Raw genomic sequence first — 23,628 nt, 5'->3', positions numbered from 1 at the left:
ATTACTTTTTCTTTTGCGGTGCATCTTTCACCAAATGCTTATTCTCATTATTATCCTGGTCCTCCTCCTCATCTTCTTCTCCAAAAGGATTCAGACTTTCATCGTAGCCTTCTGGCCTATAAAAGTTACATAAACCATCACACTGTCCAATCATGGGGGATACAACTAAAAGAATGCAGTTAATTGGTGCTATCTTGTATCAAATTTACACAATTGGTAAACGTTAGAGTAGACGAAAGCAAAATAGAAATTATCGATGCCAATTACATAATTTTGATGAATAATGAAAACCTAGAATCTAAAACCATAAAATGGTATTTTAACTTTTTGATATTGAATCACTTAAAGTTAGAATGCTCAAAGTAAAAACAAAAAACAAAACAATTATAATATTCCAATCCATTAAAATATGAAAACACATCTTCAGGTTAATACAGTATACAAAAAAAAAAAAATTAAATGAAATCTCACAAATTCAAAACAAAAAACAAAAAAAATAGCATCTTTCATTTTCAAAATGGTAACAGTTACACATTAACCATTCTTTATTTTCCTCCAATAATTAATGTATTTTTGTATTAAGTAGAAACACTATTAAACTGGATTTTATATATAACAGGCATTCCAAAAGTAATGCTTCCTATTTTTTTTTTATTCCATCCCAATGGATCAGAAAGGGCTGCAAATTACATTATTATGATGACTGAACTTATACATTAATGAGCTGAAAGTTTAATATCTCTGTTGCAAATATTGATGGTGTGGGACATTAGGAGAACAACCTCTGTCCTGGACGTGCGCCAGAAGCAGAGATGTGTTATTGAATTCTTAGCAAAAGGTAATTGAGAATGGTGGTTACTATGTAGAAAAATAAAATCTGGAGCAAAAAGGTCACTTGTTTGAATTTACTACTCCTGTCTTCATAGCTTTTCAACTTTTGGAGTTATTCTGTATATTTGAAAACATTAATTATGACTTCAAGTACTCAACCATATTACTTTAAAATATTTTTCATTTTGAAATATGCACAATAAAAGAAAGCTCTGTTTGATATAAACTAATGATCATTGAGCTTTGAACTAGATCCTGGGGACTTAATTTTTTTTTTTTTTTTTCAATCTTTAAAAAGTATATATGAATTAATTTTAGCAAGGATAACTATTCCTAAATATACAGGGTGTTCATAAAGTTAGTGTGCATGGTTAAAAGCACATACTTTTTCAAAGAAAATAGTTTAATTCTTATGTCGATAAATATTTTGAACACGACTTCCAAAGTCTTTTATCATTTAGAACGGGGTTTATTCTGCCTGTTTTGTTAAACTTCAAGAGTATTTTTTCTATCTATCCAGACTTTTATAGATACACTGTGTGCGTGTGTGTATTTTTTTTTTTTTCTTTTTTTTTTTTTACACAGGGGTCACCACTTATCAAGGCCCGGAGGCCACTCAGGGATAAGGGTTATTGCGTGTACAGTAATCAATGAGATAGTATTGTAGTAATCATTAGTATTAGAGATTTGATAGAGTGTCTTACTTAAGGGGGCGGTTTGTCAGGAATTTGTTTATGTTGGATTTGAAGACATCCAAGTTGTAGTCAGGTGGGGAAGAGGTGAACGGAAGAGAGTTCCACAATCATGCACTTCTGAAAAAGAAGCTCTGCTCATGGAATCCACGTTTGGATTTAGGCACAGATAAATAGTGGGGAAAATTATTGATAGTAGTTTTAGCCAGACGGGTGTTTCTCGTGAAAGATTGGCAAGGGGTGACGAGAGATTGGAGCTCAGGCGAGCACTTGCCATGGAAATAATGATAAAACAAAGACAGGTTCGCAACGTCTCTTCTGTGGGAGAGAGGCTGCAGGGAAAAGAAAAGGGCATCCCCCACCAAACCACGAAATCTATTTTGTACTCTGTCAAGGCAGAATAGGCTGTTTTTAGCAGCTCCTGCCCAGATGTGGCAGCAGTACTCCATCCTTGGACATACTTGGCTTTTATACAGATAGAGAATTGCATCAGTAGTGAGATATCTTCTGGAGCGGTAGAAGGATCCCACCATTTTCCCAGCGCCCCTGGCACCAGATTTGATGTACGTGTTCCATTTCAGATCAGGAGTAAAGGTCAAACCCAGAAGCTTGTCAAAACATGGAACCTCCCTAAGATGAGAGCCATCCATATGCCAGATGAGGATCAGAGCGTTGATGTAAAGATAGAAGCTTGGTTTTGGCTGCATTAAAAGTGACCAGCCACCTCTTCCCCTATTATCCCCCCCCATACACACACAAACATGATCGATATCCTTTACTAATTCAGTATCATATATAATTTTTTTTATACTTGTGAACAAGTAACTTAATTTCTGTTAAACCAAAACTGTTCAAAATTCATCTTTTCTGAGTGTTTTTGATCTTCTGAAATCATTTTCAGTTATGAGGTAAAAGAATGGTATTAAAAAAAAGCTAATTTGTTATTGAAATCATGTAACATTTAACATTATTTAATAGCATGCACATGTACCTTGGCACTCGACCATAATTTGTTCCAGGTGTTTGTTCGAACACCGAAATGTTCGCCAACCGAAACGATATTTCCCCTTTAAATTAACTGAAATAGAATTAATTGGTTCCAGAGTTGCCTATGCTTTAATTGGTCAGATTTCAAATCTTGTAAAACAACTGTTTATTTTATAGAACTCAAACTAAATAGATTCCACTGCTCAACTTGTGTTCATGTTACCAAAAGTTTTTCAACTGAGGCCATGAGATAATTTCAGGGCAACCAAGTATTTTATCAACTATTTAAAATAATTAATCCAATAAATTATTCTAAGTTAAATATTAATTCAATCTACTAACCAAATTTTCTTATTGCACACTTTGTCTGAAAAATGGTTGTTTTTGATTTTGGATTTAACATTTAAAACACCCTCTTAAAGATTAAATTATATTTTCACCAATTTGTCCTTTTTTTTTTCTTTTTGTAATTTTTAATGATTTGTAATTGTCAAATTTGATTGTACAGTAAATTAATAAATCCTTCATATACTGATTAAATAAATGAGTTTATATATAAACTTCTTTGATTTACAATTAGAATTGTTTCGAAACTTTAGTACTAGACAAAGCACTTCATAATATATATTAAAGTGAAGGTGGGAGGGGGGATAAAACTGAAGTCGTCATGAGGGTGTCATAAAGAACTAATTAGATTGAAGGTTGTCAAAACCAGAAACACTGACTTAGCTGATAGATATTCTGTAACATGGAGAGAAAAATGAAAATAATCTAGCCTCGCAGATTAAAAAAAAAAATACTTGATAAATGTGACCAAATTGAAAACAAAAGATAGAAAAGATTTATAATAACCAAAATGACTGCATATATATATATACATATATATATATTCTAAAATGTAGATTCATAATATTAATAAAAAAGGTTTTAATTCGAAAAAAAAAAAAAAAATGCATTAGATTATATAAAAAAAGTAAAAAGTAGGTACAATTTAAATCAAGATATACAACACACAAAAAAGTAAAACATCTAAAAAAATAAATTCTGTTCAGAGCATCAAAGTCAGGATATCACCAGAGAATATTAAAAATAAATTTTAAAAAATAATAAATTAGCAAATCAAGGATTATGCACTGCAACACATAAGTCGTATATTATAGGATGACAAAAAATATAAAAGGTTTTTTTTTTTTTTTTCATTCATTTAGTTGACAATGAATTATGGAAAAAAATAAAAAATAAAAAAAATAAAAAAATAAAAATAAAAATTTTTATGTTTTGTTTTAAGATTATTTATCTCCAAATTCTGTTACTTTGCAACTGGTTTTGTTTCAAGTTCTAGATATCTTCAATTATTTTTTATGGTGTTTGGTTTATGTGCGTACCATCTGATACATTTTAGGCGCTAATTTTCTTAAATGATGGTAAAAACTAGGAATATATAATACACAATGAAGTTTCATGCCATACCTAATCCCAGCGCAATATTCCATTTGACTCAGATCTGGTACTACAACTCCAGATCAAAGAGAACCTGGGAATAATGGCAACACAGGGACAACTCTACACTGCTCAAAACTTCTAAAATTTGAGCTTCACCACTAAATGTAGTTTCATGTCATATTTATACCCTGCCCTAGTTAACCCAGAGATTTGACCCTGACAAGAACTACCGCTCTGGTCAAAGTAGATCTGTAATGGTAACAAAGGGGTGGTGCTACACTCATTCTCTCTTGTAGATCCTGAATTGAATCAACATCATCTGACGAATGACTATTTTTGAAAAAAGAGAAAAAATACTTTGTGCTTCTTTTTGTCAACTAAATAATTAAAAAAAAAAAAAAAAATGCCATCCTATTCTTAAAAAAAATTCAATTAGCATACATAGACATTTGCTATAATTGTAGTGAACGTTGGATTGAATACATATATATGTTGGTTATTCAGAAAATGAAGGAACTGTAAGAAGTAGAAACGAATGACAGTAAAGAAGGCAAAACAAGACGGGGCTGAAAGAAAGTGTGTTGGCAACAAAATGTCATTTCTGATTGGACAAGAAGAAAAAAAAAATGTTAGAACTCTTCATGGAAAGAAGGAAAGAAAAACAAAGGATCAATTTAGAGGAAGAGACCGTTTCACTTTGAGACAAAAGTCATGGAATTTAAAAGTGAATAAGGAGGAAAGAATTTAAACAAGCAAAAAAAAAACATAAATAAAAAATAACTAAATAAAGAGAATTAGTACATTTACGTTTCTTAAAATAAAAATGAATGTATTTTCTTGTTTGAACATGTCCACAGATATATCATCAGCCAGTGTGTCACGAAGGTTGAAATGGTACTTTCATCAATGAACATGCAGATTGAATAAAATCAGTGAAAGATTTGAAGAGGAGGTGAAAGAAATTTATTAGATGTTACCATACATTTCAGGCTTTTGTTTGAAATAATATTTTCGCTGTGACGTTTAAGTTAGAAATAATATTTTCATTACTAAACACATTGAATAAATGCACAGATTGAACAAGTGCACACACTGAATAAACACATCTTAAGTATATCCGTTCCTCTTTATTTCTAATGATTCAGATTTTAATTTGAATAATAATATAAAAAACAATTAAAAAGAAAATCTATTTTTTCATAATTAACAATTCAATAGAAAAATCTTGGCATTTAACTAAACTCAATTAAAAATCACTTATAAAAGCAGGCAAAGTTCTGCAGTTCCCTCTCGAAAAAAACTGCAAGGCTCTTTCTCTGCTTTGAGGCTAAGATTGGCAGAACCAGAGTTTTGGATACTGAAGATTGAGGGGAACAATTCCTGTTCTTACCTCACATTACTGTCTACACTTTACCATATATTCATGTTTAACAAAAATCTGATTTAGAAGCAAATATTAGGAAAAAAAAAAAAAAAAAAAAACGGTAAGAAAAGAAAATATGTTCACATGCAAAAATTAGTTTTAAAAATCATGAGGAAATAGTAAAAGAAACGAAAAACTGAAGAGAAAAGATGAGAAAAGAAAAAACAGGTTTATAAAATTAAAATAAAATCTAATAAATTTCTCTTAGGTATTAACCCCAAAAAGATCGAAAGTAATTTCACTTGGATCAAAGTTACTGTTCTTGAGTAAAGTCGGTCACGAGAGTTTGAGGGCTAAACTAAAATGCGTCTCGCATCACAGATTTTAAATCATCTTGTATCTTGCATCTTCTACATTACTAATTAATCTGTAAAGATTAAAATGGGAGAGCACCAACCGGACTTCTAACGAAAGGGTGTGGAGAGTACTGGAATCCTGAAGAGGTCTGTTGCCATTCAAATTCCAGAGAAAATCAACAGCTGTGATCAGTGAGAAATCAACAGTAAACAGCTGCTGCAAGAACACAAAGTGATATGCAATGATTATTGGGAGAATACTATAAATCTGGGGACATATCATCCAGACTCCAGGGAACACTACCTGTTGTCGCCAGTGAGAGATGACTGATAATGACTTGCCAGAGAACTCGGTGAGTAAACGAGAATGAACAAGGAATGAGTCGATAAAGATATCATATAGGTTCCATCAGACACAATATCTACGTTGCTCTGAAATGGAGATACTTTGAAAAAGAGATTACATCCTTGAAATATCAATATTTTCACACCATGTAGCATACTACTTATTGAAGGTGAAATAGTAAGAAATAAAAAGATTATTATATATTGTCATTTTATGTCTTCATAATAAATTTTTAAAAATAAAGAGATTTTCTCGTTGGCTTTAAACATAAGCAGAAAAGGCAGAACACAGTGTATTAAAACAAATAGAAAAAAAAACAAAGATGTTGACTAATAACTATTCAAAAAGTCCTGATTGATTATCAAAATCAGGAAATCTTCTGAATTGTAGCAGAAGCATTGAAAAATGTTCTGGAAGCAGCAATTGATTTATTGTGTTAGCCATGCAAGGAAAAGCTTTTAGCATCCAAGAAAAAAAAAAAATAGTCAACTTAACAGTTTAATCTGATGACTGACTGCCAATATTGATGAAATACTTTTCTCAGACAACCAGACAAGAACAATACGAAAGTGGAAATTGTAAAACGGCTTGCTGGAATTGGGGCCAAAGGGTTTATATTCTGTCCACAATACATAATTCTTTTATGAAGTTATCAAATAATAGCCCTTAACTCTTTATTTATTATCCCTTTTTTGGCATCTCTTATTTTCATTAATCACAACATTTTTCCCCAAACTGTATTTTGGAAGGACACAATCCCCAACTTCAACAATATTTTTCTTCTCTTCCCACTTAACCTTCACACCCACTTAGAGGTTGATCTGCTTTGTTTTCAATCATAAACCAACCAGAAAACAGTGAGAGGTTTATTATTAGCAAGAATTAGGAGGGCCTTACTAACCTATCTCCCTTTATATAAAATTTTTGGATTTTCATTTTGGGTGTTTTTAATCATTCACTCCCTATCATTTTCATATACAAATTGTATATATTCTTTGTAAACAAAATCCGTTTCAAAGCATTTGGGATACTTTGCCCATACAGCAAATGTGTTATTGTTGTAACAGTATAATTTAAGAGTAAAACATGACCCCAAATTTATTAGCCTTTTTTCTAATTTGCCACAGAAAAGAAAATTATAGCAAATAGATGCACAATCACCTCAGTTCAACTTTTACTGAAAAAAACATAAAAATAACTACAATATCAGAGAACATGGGTGTATGGCAGCACCAAAAGAGGGCTGTAAATGATCAAAATATCCTAATCTTTGACAGATTTAAAGTCCAACCAATCGTCATGAAGACAAAGGAAATGATTGGTCCCATATTTTGAGGATATCTCGAATATTGGACAAGAGATAATGTTTATTTTTTTCCTTTCCAAAAAGTGTCAAATTTGTCTCCATATGTGTGTGTGTGTGTGTGTATAGAAAATCCGATATGGCAACGTAAGACATTTTCCCCACACGTGTTTTGAGTTCAATTTAAAAGAGGGGTGGGGTGGGGTGCCAGTGTTTTTTTTTTTTTTTTTTTTTTAAATTTAAGTTTTTGAAAACTGAAATATCTTCATTTCCTTTTATCTTCTCCAAATCCTTTTTCATTCCATATAGAAAAAAATTCCCAACAGTTTTTTTTTTTTTTTTTTTTTGAGAAACATACATTTGTCTCTGAGGAGTTGTTTAGTAGTCTTCCACTATTCAACAAAACACATGTAAGATATATTATATGAAAAAAAAAAAAAAAAAGCGTTCAATTTTTTTAATTTTGACCCCTATTATGACCCCTTAAAGTTTATTGTTTTGGGCTGAAATCAAGTTATTAAGTTAGATCCATGTCCAAGGAACCTATATCTAAAATTTCAAGTGTTGGCAGAGGAGTTTGGTAGAGTTCTCAAAGGTCAAATCGTTGAACTTTGATCCCTTAATCACCAAATTTCTGGCCGAAAACTGATCACATCGATTTCCCCAAATCTCAGTACCTTGTATATCAAATTTTGAGTTTGTAGACTTAAAATTGACAGAGTTATTGCGTAAGGAAATGTAGACAGACAGACAGACAGACAGATACATACAAACACGTTCACTTACATATATATATATATATATATATATATATATATATATATATATATATATATATATAATCAGTTACTTGAAAAGTGTGTGATTAACGAGATGCTTACCAGATTGGGATAATCTAACGGAAATACATCCTAGATAAATTTCATGTTCTATTCTGGCTACTCAAAAGAACTGGTATAAGCTGCGAATAGCAGGACAGAATCTCAAGGCCAAGATGCAGCAATTATTTGTTTCGAAATCTTAGCAGTAGTAATGATAATAGTTGTATTAGCAAAATAGTGAGAGAGGGGGGTGTAGAGCGAGCAGTAGTAGTAGTAGTAATAATAATAGAATTTCGTTTTACGGTCACATCTGCAAACCTAACATTTCACATTACTTTTTCTGTTCTTCCGACGACTGACTGACCGACTCCTTATCTTCACTATCCACGTGCTGCTCGTTATCAACGTCTGCCCCAAACGGGTTCAAGGTGTCATCATAATTGCGCTCTTTCCTATAAAAGTTACACAAGTCATAAGGTTTCTCTGAATCTGAGTACCTAAAATCAAGTCAGATGATGTGAAAAAAAAAAAAAAAAAAGAAAAAGAAAAAAAAGAAAAGAAAAAACGGTGAAAAAAAAACAAAACATTTGATGAGCAGGAAAAACATGGCATATAAGAGCTTTTTTTTTTTTTTAATATTTAAATCTATAATTTTATATTTTTAAAGATCTTTTTTTCATTTTATTATTTTTTTTTTTATTTTGCCTCAACATTTGTTTTTTTAAAGGTAATTAAAATTATGTTAAAATGAAGAGAGGAAATCTTAAAACAGGTAATGTAAAAACACAAAAAATTTCCACTATTCTTGCTTCAAAATTTTTTTTAGATGAGTGATAATTTATCCAAACTATCATCATCTTGGTTGTTATAGTCGAAACATTTTGGTCGATGTAACCTCCAACTTTCAGGTGCATCTTTATGAACTTGAGAACCTTCTAATCCAACTTTGGAATTTGAACAAAATTTCAAGCAGAACACTTCATTTAATCCATATGAATCGAATCAAACTTTGGAATGTTTATGTCGAATTTCTCAGCTCCACAAAGATTTCAAAGTTCAAAAAGAGGAAGGTTAGAGATTACATTGGCCGAAACATCTTGAGCGTTATTTTTACGCTTTTGCTGATGAAAACTGCATATTTCGTCATCTTGGCAATCTTTAAGCTCTCAAGTTTGACAAAAGATTGCCAAGTTCAAAAAAAAAAAAAAAAAAAAAAAAATGCATTCGAAGAAGATCGGAGATTAATGCAACAATCGAGATGAGAATAATCCAAATTCACTTTGTTTCTTGACAAAATGGCAATTATTTCCATTTATTAGACAAACATTTTAGGAATTTAAAAACACTACGTAATAACTAGTTTCTTTTTGTAATATTGTTTAGCAAAATCATATTTTGATTTGATTAAAGAAAAATAAAATATTCACTACCCTGTACAATGATTGCATTCACTGCCTTCAGCTTATGAAACTATTGTATTTAATACATCCCCCCCCTATTTGCCTCATTATTATTAATAGGTAATTATAATTGAGAATGGCAAATACAAATAGCAGAAAAACCTTAGCATAAGTGGAAATAAAATCATTAGAAAAAAAACCCCAATAAATTTACTTTATTTCATTAATAACAAAATCTGTACTTAAGAACATATGAAACAAGACAGAAGTTTACATAACAAAACATGTCTATTAATTAACTCCCTTTAAATGGAGGAAATGATCATATTACAAAATCGACCCATTTTGACACAATCATTAGAATATCTGCTAAATGGGTCGGGTGACCGAGGTTCAATCCTCAAGTCAGTCAAAATAAAAATCGTTCAACACTCAGCATTATTTTAAGGTGAGAATCAAGAATAAGTGGAGTAATCCAGTGAAAGAGGTGGTATCCTGTCCTATATCTCAGTGTAGTAGCTAACAAAAAGGGAGCCTTCAGGTTGCCTTTGACTATAGCTGATCTATTATTTTACAAAATTGATTTTTAATATTAATTGTATGGCTTTGCTAGTGAAAAGCGAGAAAGCCTTTTCTTCTTTTATCACAGCTTCTACTTCAATTCAACTAAAGATGGTTTAAAATGAAAGATTTTTCCCCAGAAATTATTCATTCTGCAATTTTTTTTTTTTTCTTTTTAATAAATAAAAATGAATTTGCATATAATTAGAAACATAAGTATAAATTGTTAATTTTTTTAAAAAGGTAAAATAAATAAAAAGGTATAAAATGGAAAAGTATAAAATGATTCACAAAAATTGTCAAGGTGTTTATAATGCAGTTACTTCGCATTCCAGATTTAGTTATTTAAAATTAAACTCCATGCTTTGAATTTTCAAAAAGGGGATTGAAAATTTAGTCGAACTACTATTTTCATCTTCCTTATTTTCATAATGCTTTGTCCTATCTAATTCTCAAGTTCTTCAGGTGCATCTTTAGAACTCTACAAACCCCTTATTTAGTCACTTATATCCAGTCATGACTGATGGAACGAGAATAATCTACCCCTCTTGATTTAATAAAGTGTTTCGTTTGAAATTTTGTATAGGTTCACAATGATGCATTTGAATAAGGAAGGGATTTACATTGGGCGAAACATTGTGAAAATAACAAGAGGAGAATAGTAATCCGAACAAAACAAATGTAAACTCCATGCATTGAAAAACATTACGTTTTATTTTGCAGTGAATTTAATTAGTAAATAGACTAGAAATTAAGATTTCAGGTTTGAATTTTCTTATAAAAGAAAGACAGGAAAAAAAAAAAAAATCTCCAAATTTACAGAATTTAATTAAATCTCATGAGAATTTGTGGAAAAAATAAGGGAAGTATCAACGCCAAGAAAGGTGTGGAGGTCCGAGAAGGTTGGTTCTACCCTGAGGCATCTTTGACTCTGCGTTACTGGGAGGAGTAGTGAGAGGCGCTAGCCCTTGGATATATATTGAACATGCCTTGAGCCAGGGTGGTGAGTCATGGGTGAACGCCACTTCATCGATAGAGTTCTGGGGTGTGCCGACGTCGTCCGTGTTCTGCGGTATTCCCGGTGTCTGCTAGTAATTTTCTTATATTGCATTTATTCGTGCTACGTGACGGGGTAGGTTGCTAGCAGTACCTCGGTGAGCACTTTATCTGTTACCAGTTACTTGCCGACGTACATGCACCTTTCCAAGTCTGAGCGTGGTATGAGGTATGCTGTGGACGAGGGCCTCTGAGGGATGTGGATGGCATTGGTTCCTTTACAAGCTAGTCCAACATCTCAACAGAGAGTCAATGTGTCGTATTTCTTCACCAAGCTGTTAACTGACTCCTGAGTTGGGGGTCGCGAAATAACGATTATTTCGCAACCTTTATACTGGCCCCCATCTCGGGTCATCCAGCTCAACTATGGTTGGAATTAAATTTTCAACAAACTTCAGAGTGCACTCGTTGTTTACAGGATAAACAAGCAAATTTCAACAATTGTACAAGTGCCCCCCCCCCCCGGAAAAAAATCCACCTACGTAATCATTAATAAAATTCACAATCTTTTCTGCAATCCAATGATATTTGGTACAAAAAAATATCCTTCAGTCTCTGCCTTGTTCAAAAAATTTCAGCGACAAATGCCCAAGAATTTTATAACTGTTTTACAAGATGTGTGTGTGTGGGGGATACTTTGGTGATTGTTTCATCTGTAGGAGTTGTGTTTCTGAATGAGCCTCACACTCACCAAACCTTCCTAGTCATTTAATTTGTGGGGTTATTTAAAAAAAAAAAAAAAAAAAATGTCTTTCAAAATAATCCACAAACTGAAGAGAACCATCACAGCCGAAATGAGGTTAGTGCCAAAACCTTGATAATTTTATGTCATATCCAAGTTAACTTATATGTGTAAATAGCAATAAAACAAAGACTGCTGGATATTCATGATTGAAACTTCGTGGACAAGTTAAGCATTGATGGGAGCTTATTTGTACCAAAGATGTTTGGATTGCAAAAAGGAATGTGAATTTTGTTAATGATTCTTTGGATGGAGCTTTTTTTTTAAGAAGCGAGAGGACCGTCCTATATTTTCATCTTTGCAATCAGAAAATCCAAACAAAATCAGCAGGAGTCAAGCGATTATCCTATTAGATGCTATAATTATGCATTTTAGCCTGGTTCAAGAATATATTTATAGGTTTGAGTTGGATTAGCATTTAAAAATTTTGTTTTTTTACTTGTAAGAAAAATTAAGGGTTCTGGGAAAGGTACTTTGCTTGAAGCATTGCTGTTTTTATTTTTTTATTTTATTCATTTATTTATTTTTTTTTTTTACAACATTGTTTTGGTTTCTTTCTTTTTAAGAGATGATACTCTCCAATTATTAAAGACTATTACCATCCCAGTTATTTCAAACAGTAAGTCCATATTTACTTTTTTTTTTTTTTTTTTACAGTGATCACCACTTATCAAGGCCCGGAAGCCACTCAGGGATAAGAGTTATTGCAAGTACATTACGTTAGTGTGGAAATTTGATGAAGTGTAGACTTAAGGGGGCGGTTCATTAGGAATTTGTTAACGTTGGACTTGAAGACATCCAAGCTGTAGTCCAGTGGGAAGCAGGCAGACGGAACAGAGTTCCACAGGCGTGCATTTCTAAGAAAGAAGCTTTGTTCATGGAATCCGCGTTTTGATTTAGGCACAGATATAGAGTGGGGGAAATTTTTCACAGTGGATTCAGCTAGACGGGTGTTTTTCGTGAAAGATTGGCGAGGGGGGACCAGAGATTGGAGTTCAGACGAGCACTTGCCATGGAAATAATGATAAAACAAGGATAGGCTCGCAACGTCTCTTCTGTGGGAGAGAGGTTGCAGGGTAGAGAAAAGGGCATCCCCACTAAGCCACGAAGTCTATTTTGTACTCTGTCAAGACAGGATAGGCTGTTTTTAGCAGTCCTACCCAGATGTGGCAACAGTATTCCATCCTTGGACATACTTGGCTTTTATATAGATAGAGAATTGCATCAGTAGTGAGATATCTTCTGGAGTGGTAGAAGGATCCCACCATCTTTCCAGCGACCTTGGCAACAGACTTGATGTACGTGTTCCATTTCAGATCAGGAGTAAAGGTCAAACCTAGAAGCTTGTCAAAACACGGGGCCTCACCCAGACGAGAGCCATCCATCACAATTGATGCCAGATGGGGATCAGAGCGTTGATGATGTAAGGATAGGAGTTTGGTTTTGGATGCATTAAAGGTAACCAGCTACATCTTCCCCCACTGAACCACGTGCTCGAGAATCAGAGAGAACTTTGTCATTTACAGCCTTTGATGTGTTGCCGTAGATGGTCGTGTCATCAGTATAGATGTCAACAAATGATTTAAGTATGTGTTTAGGGAGGTCATTGATGTAGATCAGGAAGAGAGTTGGGCCCAGGATTGACCCCTGAGGGACTCCAGCATTTATATTGCAGGCCTCCAATTTTTGTCCATCTACCACTACTCTTATGAGCCTATCGGAGAGAAATGATTTAATGATTGAGAAAACATTTCCAGTTATACCGTAGCTGGAGATCTTGTGAAGTAGACCCTTATGCCATACCTTGTCAAAGGCCTTTGATATGTCAAGAGCAATTGCCCTAGAAAGGAAGCCTTTGTCAAGAGATTCACTAATCCTGTGGGATATAACCGTCAGCACATCTGCGGTAGATCTTGCAGAGCGGAAACCATATTGTGTGTCACTAAGAAGGTTATTCCTGCTGAAGTGGTTGACTATTTCTCTATTTAATATGGATTCCAGCAACTTACTCATAACACACAGGAGACTTATTGGTCTGTACTGAGAGGGAGATGACTTATCACCTGAATTCTTAAATACAGGGCAAACTGATGAGGTCTTCCAGGGAGTTGGAAAGCACTTCTCCTTAAGGCAGCGCTTAAATAGTTTCCTAAGTATGGGAGCAAGTTCTGGTTGAAGCTTTTTTAACACTATAATTGGGATGCCATCAGGGCCAGTTGCTTTACTGGAATCTAGGTTCTTGATTAGCTTGGCGACCTCATTCACGGATATTTGTATGTTACCTAGCTTGTTCTGTGTTATAGGAGGAAATATGGGGAGTTGATGGCCTTCGTCACATAGGGTAGAATTAGCTGCAAAGTTCTTTGCAAATAGTTTGGCCTTGTCTGACGCTGACGAGATGACCTCTGGTCCATTGATAATGGTTGGGATAGAACGTACACTTCTGTTCAGGATCCTATTTGTTATTTGCCAAAACTGGTGGGAACCAAGCCGCTGATCAGCTACTTTGGATTTAATAGACTGGGCATATAGCTCTCTTGCATTTTTTATTACTCTTTTACAGTGGTTGCTTAGGACTTTATTTAAGTAGTATACTTAAAATATACTATTACTGCAAGCTTGCCTATATTGAACATGCTTGCTTCCTGGCTAGCCAATCAAACCATCTAATATAGTTAGCCTTATTTTCAAGTACATTCGAAATATAATACAGTGCCATTAGCAAAGAAAAAGTTACCTATGAAAACGAACCTCCTAAAGTAAAACCTTGAATAATTATCTAAACTCGAATGTAAGTTAATATTAAGCAGATACTGATTTCTATTTGTGATCGTTTTGAAAAATGAATAGATATACAAAATTTAAAAAAAAAAAAAAATCTTACGTTTGTTTGTCTATTTTTGTTTATATGTCACATCACTTCAACACCTGGTTTCCCGCATTGCTATAGCCTTCTTATACTCATATTTAAAGGGTTCTATATTAGTTAAAATAGAACAGTAACAATAACATTATTATTATTATAGATCCCTAGAATGTTTCAAATAGTTTCTATGTTAATTTCTTCAAATGGACAAAACTTGCAGAAACATCCACAAAAAGAAAAATGAGACTAAGCTCAGATACAGACCAACATCTAAGGACAGGGATCACTTTAAACTAACACCATCTTACTAGTTGAATGCTGAAAAATGTGTCATAAGCAAAATTTGGGGCGGGGGGGTGTCAATATAGACAACTTTGACATTGAGGATTACTGTGATAACTATCTCAACCTGTATTTTTTCTCTTAAATTAATGAATTAACAGTGATTTGTTTGACCCCTAAAACTTGGCTGTGACATATATATGATACAATTACAACATTTCATAGTTTCCTCCAGTGCAAGAACGTTTTGGAAATGCGGTTGCCATCATGCTTAAGGACTATATTTTGTCAAAGGAGAAAACATCAGAAAAACGTGAACCAAAGATACCCCTAGGAACACCTGCTTCGCATTCATCTAAGTCTGGTCTTAGAAAAGGCAGATATGCCAGTGATTATTGCAGCTGTGTCTAATCTTTTTCTGTTCAGAGAGATGTTTATATGCTCTGTAGAGTTTGTATGATGGAGCTACTATGGTAACTGTTTGACATTAAAAAAATATAAATACATAAAAAGTTGAAATAAAAAAATTTTTCTTCAATTTTTCAAGAAGATCAAAACTTAACTTATTTATTTAGGGAATTTGTCTTTTGCCCAACAAGGACAATAGGCACAAGTGCGTCAAAACCTACCATACCTAGATCTGGTTAGCAGTGCTTTAGTGGAAGTTTTCAATAGATAATGGTTATTCTTCCACATCATACTGGTATCCTTTAAAAGGAAATATGCACTATAAAAATATCAGATCTGAAATCAATTATTTAGTTACCTTTGGCGTGTATGTACAAGGTGAAATGATAAAAATTATCGCCCTCGAAAAGACAACATGATTCCATTTCCATTTGATGAAAACCGATTTTCTTTTTTTGTTGCTGACCATCTACTAGTTGGCCAGTTGTGTACAAATCCCAAGAGCGATAGGAGCCTTATATCAGGTCTGAAAGTGACAATGTTTAACAAGTGAGACCGGAGATGCACTATTGTACAACTCTCTCTCTACTAATCAAAGTTATGACAACAGGACCATTGCCAACACTCTCAAAATGCAAATCCAGACAGTACAACTCTTGAGGGCACAGCTCAACACACCGGACAACCCACGATTGTGATCTTTGGTGTGGTTTCAAGTGAAGGCTACATCATACCACCTCACATCTTCGCAGTCGGCTTGAAAGTCAACACCAAGTGTACCTGGAGGTGCTGAAGAGTGTGGTGATCCCTTGATACAATCAGGTGGTCGTTGACAGACCCTGTGTGTAGCATCAGAACTCAGCGCCAGCCCACAAGTTGAAAGAAACTCAGGCTTAGCTTCAGAAAGAATGCTACAACTTTGTATCCTTCTCTCACAGCCCCCCCCCTCCTCCAACCTGAACCTGCTGAACTACTTCGTTTGGTCATACATCGAGAACATCACCAACATGACCTCCCACAGCACCAAAGCCAGCCTGATTGCCACCATTTGCCAGGTATTCGCCAAGCTCCCGCTGGCGCTTGTGGAAAAGGCATGCTCCCAGTTCCGGACCCGTATCAAGGTGGTGATTCAGGCTGAAGGTGGCTACATTGAATAGATGTCAGCTCTACTACATAATCAAGTTATCTGAATTGTATTCATTATGGATTAAAACTTTTTTCTACTCTCACAATCAGATTTCACGATTGCAGCTTCCAGACTTACCATTAGATTGTATTTGTTCATTATGGTTCTACTTTCTTTCCCACACCTACAACCAGATTCCATAACCACAATTTCTCAGGCTCCTGCACCACTGGACTATTTACTTTCTCTGATGAGGAAAGTATAAATTTTTGGAATTCCATGGATTAAGAAATAACCACCATTGTATTCCCTGGCTGTGAACATTTGATGATGCAATAAATGCTAATTTTCTTCTCTTATATATATATATCATGTATGTACATATGCTAAAAGTATACCCATTCCGAGAAATATACATATACGAAATGAATTCAAGAAGTCTCCAGACTTTTTTGTACAGCCATTTAAAATTGTTGTAGACTTTTGAAAATTCAGTACGTTAAACATGAAATGACTGACCAATTTCTATGATTTCAAGTTTAAATGAACAGCTACAATAGGAATTGGAATACACCCTACTAAAGCCTGATTGTCACAGCTGGTGAATTTTAAAAATGCAATCTGGACATGAGGACACTTTAGAAGAACGATATGCAATAAAATTATGTTTTGAACTTGGAAAAAATGCGATAGAAACGTATGGAATGCTTCAGACTGCTTTTGGACCATCTTGCATGAATCAAGCATCAGTTTTTGAATGGCATAAGAGATTCAAAGAAGGCAAAGAGTCTGTAAGGGATGATGAGAGGTGTGGCAGGAGTAAGGAAGTCAGAACACTAGAGTCGATTGGCCAAATAAAGAATTTCATGGATAAGGACTGTCGTGTGTCTATTAAAACAATGTGCACAGTTTGATGTCAGTGTAGGATCTACATACAATTATTTGTGAGGAACTGAAAATGATGAAGATTTGTGCAAAGTTTGTCCCAAAGATGCTTCATCCTTGTCAAAGACCATTTGACCCAGATGGGCATCAAGACAGTTCCTCATCCTCCCTATAGTCCAGACCTTGCTCCCTGTGACTTTGGGGTATTCCTTAAGCTCAAGGAAAACCTTAAAGGCTGTCATTACGAGACAACTGAAAGCAGCTGTGACTAGAATCATTGACACACTCACACAAGAGGACTTCCATGGGGGCTTCCAGAAGTTGTTGGAGCAGTTCAAGTAAGTTGCAACCTGAATAGATTACTTCAAAGGGGACTAGAGTTTCATGTGTGTACGATCAATAAAACTGCCCGTATGAAAAAAGTCTGGAAACTTATTTAAGACATCTCTTAATGCACTAAACAGAACAGTTTTGTCCCACTATTATGCCCCTTAAAAAATCAAAATAAAGATATGATACTAAACTTTACGTCTATAACCCTTATTTCCAATTTTTATCAAAATTTCTTACATGATTTTAATTCTAGAGAAAAATGTCTAAAATTTAAGGCTAAAGCTTAAGTCTTAAGAAATTGAAATCCAGGGAATCTTGCTTGATGACTATTTATCAAATTCAAAGTATATCTAAAATATTAATTTTCAGATGGAAGATGGTGCCTATATTATGCTCCTTAAAAATCCTTTAAAATACTCCCGAGCAACTAAAATTTGGAAAATATTAATTCATATCTAATATCCATTATTAAAAGATCACAAAAATTTGAGGTAACTAAATCTTCAAAGGTCGTCCATCCATTTTTTTTTTTTATTCCTTTTGCATAAACCTAAATTAAACTAAATATAACCCACATTATATGCCTAACAGCTGTTCCAAAATCCATAATGATCAAATAGTTTAGGCACAAATCTTGTACATACACTATATATCAGCATATAGACATGACTAATTTTAGATACCTGAATTTTATCTATCTGGTAATCCTAAAATTAGAAGAAAATCCACCTTGTTCTTATTCCAGAAAGATTCATTAATCCTGCTTTGGAGCGAAGAGTTTAAAATCAGAAGTTAACAGGCTACCGGTAAAGAGCGTTGCGGTTCTCTTAAAACTATTTCCGGATGATTTTAAAAAGTGTTTGCTCTTTGTTAAAGCATAGAGTTGTACTCACTGTTTTTATTTTAGGTGATAGTCCACCCAGCTACCTACCTACCTACCTCTAAGAAAACACAAAAATATTTTTTTTTATATATACTCATAATGAAAAGAAAATATACCTATCAAGTTTTATAAAGAAAATAATTTTTAAGCGAATTTGAGTTTTTGAAATGCCCCCTTCTCCCCATATTAAGAATGGATTTCTAAAATCTCGCAAAAGTTTGAATTATTCAGAATTATCTCCTTTGTCCTGCAAAATTGCATAGAGAAATCATCGTTTAGCCATGAATTTAATTTTTTTAAAACTCATCAATTTACATGATATTTTTAATGCACAATATTGTCTTTCCATTAGCTGTGTACACCATAAAGATGTTTCTTTAGTTTTAGTATTTCAAGGGGTGGGGGGTATGAACGTATACCTTATTTTGTTGTTTTATTATTTATTTGAGAACCAGTTTGAGTAAAGGCATATGGAAATAATAAATTACTTATCAAAAACAATAAAACAATTTAAAAAAAGTTTTTCTTACTAATGCTTCCTTTTTCATTTGTAATAGTTTCTACAAAATTATCCACGAAATATAAAAAAAAAATCCATAATACTTAATTAAAATTATACATCTGTTACATTTTTTTTTTAAACAACACACTAATGTAACACACATGTGCAAACCAATCAAATACTTCGTAGCCTAGTGGGGGATGCCATTTTTCTTCCTGCAACCTCTTTCACAGGAGACATTGTGAGCCTGTCACTACTTCATTATTTAAACAGCAAGTGCTTGTCTGAGCTCCAATCTATGCCCCCCCCTTGCCAGACTTTTATGAAAAACACACGTCTAGCTGAAATCACTATCAATAATTTCCCCCACTCTTTATCTATGCCTAAACTTAAATGTAGATTCCATGAACAAAGCTTCTTCCTTAGAATTGCACACTCATAGAACTATTTTCCTGCTTTCCAACTGACTACAATATCGTAGTCTTCAAGTCCAATGTAAACAAGTTCTTCGTACCCTTAAGTAATCCAATTTACAAAATTTCCACTACTAACGATTACCACAATATTTTCCCACTGATTTCCATAAACTCATTAACCCTTATCCTTAAGTGGCCTCTGGGCCTTGATAAGTGATGGTTTCTTTGTAAAAAAAAAAAACATATCAAATTAAATTTAAAAATAACAACAATTGAAATTATACACTGTTCAATAGTAAAATGAAGGTCAGTAATGTGAGTATAGTTTTGGGCCATTTTTATTATATTTTTTAATTAAACGTTTAGAATGTTTTTTTTTTAAGTATAGATTTTTTTTATATTGATTAACAGTTATTAGTTTATAGATATTTAAATTGATTATTTAAGCAGTTTTAGAAAAGCTCATTATATACAATGTGTTTCTTGCACAAATATTGAAACCACTGTTGCGTTGCTTGTAAGGTGACATCCACTTAGCAACAAGACAAAAAGCAAGAAAGAAATACAAAAACAAAAAATAAAATAAAAACGGTAACCTTACACCAAATAAATGCTAAAAAATAGATAGAAATTAAAAATAAATAAATAAATAAATAACATCAACAATGATTGGTTATAGTTTCAACCATAACAGTGTAAAGAAAAAAAATGCAAAGGAAAAAAGAATATGTACTGGTAAACAAAAGCTGTGACCTAAAAAAAAATTTAATAAAAAAAATGTTTTCATTTTAATGTTTATTACCATCATGAATTGACTTGATTGCATTTATCAAAAAAAATTTTAATTTATGATTTTTCTTTTTTTTTTTTATGAATACATTTTTGAAAAATAATAGGTTCACTTAATTTACTGGAAAAAAAAAAAATCATGTAATATAATCAGTTAGCCCCCTCTCCCTTCTGAACTTAATGGATATGTTCCAAGAAGAAACAGGCTTGTCTTTCCTCCTGCCAAAATGGACTTAAATACATCATTTAAGCTGACCGAGATTTCTCTGAAGCACTTCATTTTGTAATGCTTGGAGAACTCTACCATTGTTTACCAATATGTTTATGCTTTTTAATAACACAAATTTAATAAAAAAGGATTCAATCTTGAAAAGAAAACATTTACAATTATATTTTTTTTTTTGTTGTTGGTTTTGTTTTGGTACTTGTACAGTTTAATCAAGACATTAAAAAATGAAAATATCGAAGGAAAAAAAAAAAAAAAATGTTATACTGTACGCACCCGTTATGGAATGAAGTTCTCCGGAAAAAAAATAAAAAATTCACTTAATTTGATCAAGTATTTTTTTTATTTACAGCGAAAAAATAAAAAAAACAAACAAACAATTTGTTATGATACCGATCAAATGTAGCCATGTTTCGATTTTTAAGAAGAGAAGCTAACATGAGGAGGGGGGTCGGTGCTTTAGACCAAGTTATCTCCCTGTGGTCTGTTCTAAAAATCCAAACATGGTCACCTTCAGCGCGCCGTCATAAAAACGTGTTTTTCCGCTGTAAAAAAAAAAAAAAAAAAAAAAAAAAAAAAAAAAAAAAAATTACTCAAGCAAATTAAGTGAAATTTTTTTTGGAGAACTTCAGTCCAAAATGGATACGTACAATATAACTTATTTTTCGATATTTTCATTTTTTTAATGTCTTCATTAAACTGTACAAATACCTTTGTTTTTATCCAGCGATGCTAAAAACTATAGAAATAATTTCTTTATTTTTTTAGAAAAGAAAGATGGTTAAATTAATAAATCATTCAGATAAGTTAGAGAGGAAAAATCTGAAAAAAAAAAAAAAAAATCCTAGCAACGAATTTCATACAAAATTTTAGCTTCAAAACATAATTTTCACATTATTTTCAGAAGTATATAATAAAAAACCTTTTTGTGTTCGACTTATTTGTAATACTGTTTGAAATCACAGATTAGAATAGATGCAAAAATTTAAATAACTCATGTTTGATCTTATTAAAGTTTTAGACCTATGTCTGGTGTTGTTTTTTTTATGTTGATTTTTCTCAGTCTCTCCTAGGCACTAACCCAATTTAATAATATTTCTTACCAGTATTAGGTCTTCAAGTATATATAATTTAGTCTATTTTACCTTAGTTTTAAAAATACATGTCCTATGTCACTGAAGTCTTACCGCCGTGCCTGACATCATTAAAATCTTGAATTTATGTTCAGCAAATATGAACTGACAATAAACAAAAAAATCTCAGACACAAATGCAAGGAGCATAATATGTAATTTCCATGATACCAGCTTGTACTAAAATAATTATCTTAATACTACTTGACAAAATGTTCTATAAAAACAACTAAGCTGCTCAAATATATTTTGTAATATCAAGATGTATAGGCAAAAATCGTTAGTGAAAAGACACACATCTATCATTAGATGTGCTTTTATCATTAAACCAACTGTTGAACCAAAAAGTTATTACCGAGTTAAAGTGACTCTTCATCTCCATATCTAGTCACATAGTCCCTTTAGGTCACCAATAACTTTTTGCTATGATAATCAGTAATTAATATATACTAATATGACAGATAAGGTTTTTATATTGATTTTTAGCCTATAAGACCTAAGAACATGAAATTTGGTAGAAATAATCCCCTGCAGATTGTTGTGAGAGGGTTATACTTATATTTTCATTCCTTATAAAAGACTTTCAAAGGAAGTATGAAAACTACTGGAAAATTTTTTAATCTTTAATTTTAACGTGATTTAAACCAAAGTTAAAGTACAGAAAATTGTTATATTTCAAAATTTGAACATTACATGATCCTCTAATGACGCCTAAACTACACAAGTTTAACACTTTTTTAAGCCATACAATTTCAATAAGATAAGAACTATTTTCAGATTTTTGCAATAAAAGAAGGATTTTTAATTCCTTTTATTTACTAATTTGCACTTTTAAAAGTGATTCCTGGGGAATCTTGAACACCATCACCCCCATAATTTCATTCAAATCTCAGATTTGAATGAAATTGTTAAAATTATGTTGACTTAAAAAATTTGTGTAAATGTTAATCATTTTAGTTTGGTTATTTTGTTTATGGCATATAAACCCTTTTTGGATCATAATTTTTGAAAAATAATAATTTGATAATTTGGGAAAAAGTTTATTCTTCGAGTTCTTTAGAGCTTCAAATATTTATTCATGGTTTGCTTTCTTTTTTTTGTATAGGGAAACTTTTGTTTTTGACTTTGCAGAACATGACTGAGTTTTGCAAAGTGAAAGGAGGGAAACAACAGCATTAATGTTTGATGCATTTCAAGTCAGAGAGTCAGTATCTTCAGATATTCTGATTTGGTAGCATCATGTTAATAATTTTAAGATCCTCTAATGCTTGCCGGGAATATTATTAGACTGGGTTAATGTCTAGGACGGGTGAAGAAAAATTTTAGGCTATTTGGGACGTTCATAACTTATTTTCATAAATTAATACTTGTAGGCTCACGTTTCCATAACCGAATAACTATCCTATGAATGCCTAACAGTGGACTAAATTTGAGGTCGCACGATAGCCTTTCATTATATTTAGCTGTGAAATCATTGAATAAAAATGCAAGAGGACAAACAAAGGCATCATTTTTAGCTGTTGACAAATAAAAAATAAAAAGGAGCCTCATTTGCCTTAATTCATTTAATCATTTCAACATTCTTACAGAGATTTTTCCCATCCTCAAATCAGCAGCAGCTAGCGAAGACAGGAGAACTCATTAACATTATTTAAGAGAAAGAACCAATGTCAAATATTATAAATGGGATGGAGAGAGACGAGGGAGGGGGGGAGGTAATACCTAAAAGGAGCCTGTAAACCATCCAGTTTTGGAGGGTCGGTAGGGAAATATTGCTCAATAACAATTACAGAGAACATTCTTTAACAATGAACTTGTTACTAATATCCACTAATTAGTTGATTAGCAATTATATCTACAAATTACCCTTTCTCCGAGA

At 32.8% G+C, this 23,628-nt stretch overlaps 1 protein-coding gene across 1 annotated transcript in view; it reads right to left on the bottom strand.

The window, feature by feature from the left end:
* The window catches only part of LOC145260463 (protein kinase C and casein kinase substrate in neurons protein 1-like), a 143,003-nt gene that overhangs the window by 33,813 nt on the left and 85,562 nt on the right, over nucleotides 1-23,628 (bottom strand). The window contains exons 7-8 of the mRNA XM_080118542.1: nucleotides 8,478-8,639; nucleotides 6-116 (exon numbers count right to left, since the gene is read on the bottom strand). Coding sequence (XP_079974668.1) covers nucleotides 6-116; nucleotides 8,478-8,639 — 273 coding nt within the window. The remainder of the gene's footprint in view (nucleotides 1-5; nucleotides 117-8,477; nucleotides 8,640-23,628) is intronic.

Source organism: Euprymna scolopes, chromosome 36 (assembly GCF_053919585.1).
Source record: "Euprymna scolopes isolate OS-2025 chromosome 36, ASM5391958v1, whole genome shotgun sequence".
Taxonomy (NCBI): Eukaryota; Metazoa; Mollusca; class Cephalopoda; order Sepiida; family Sepiolidae; genus Euprymna; species Euprymna scolopes.
Note: the sequence above shows the minus strand (reverse complement) of the source record. Positions and strands in the feature narration are given on the sequence as shown.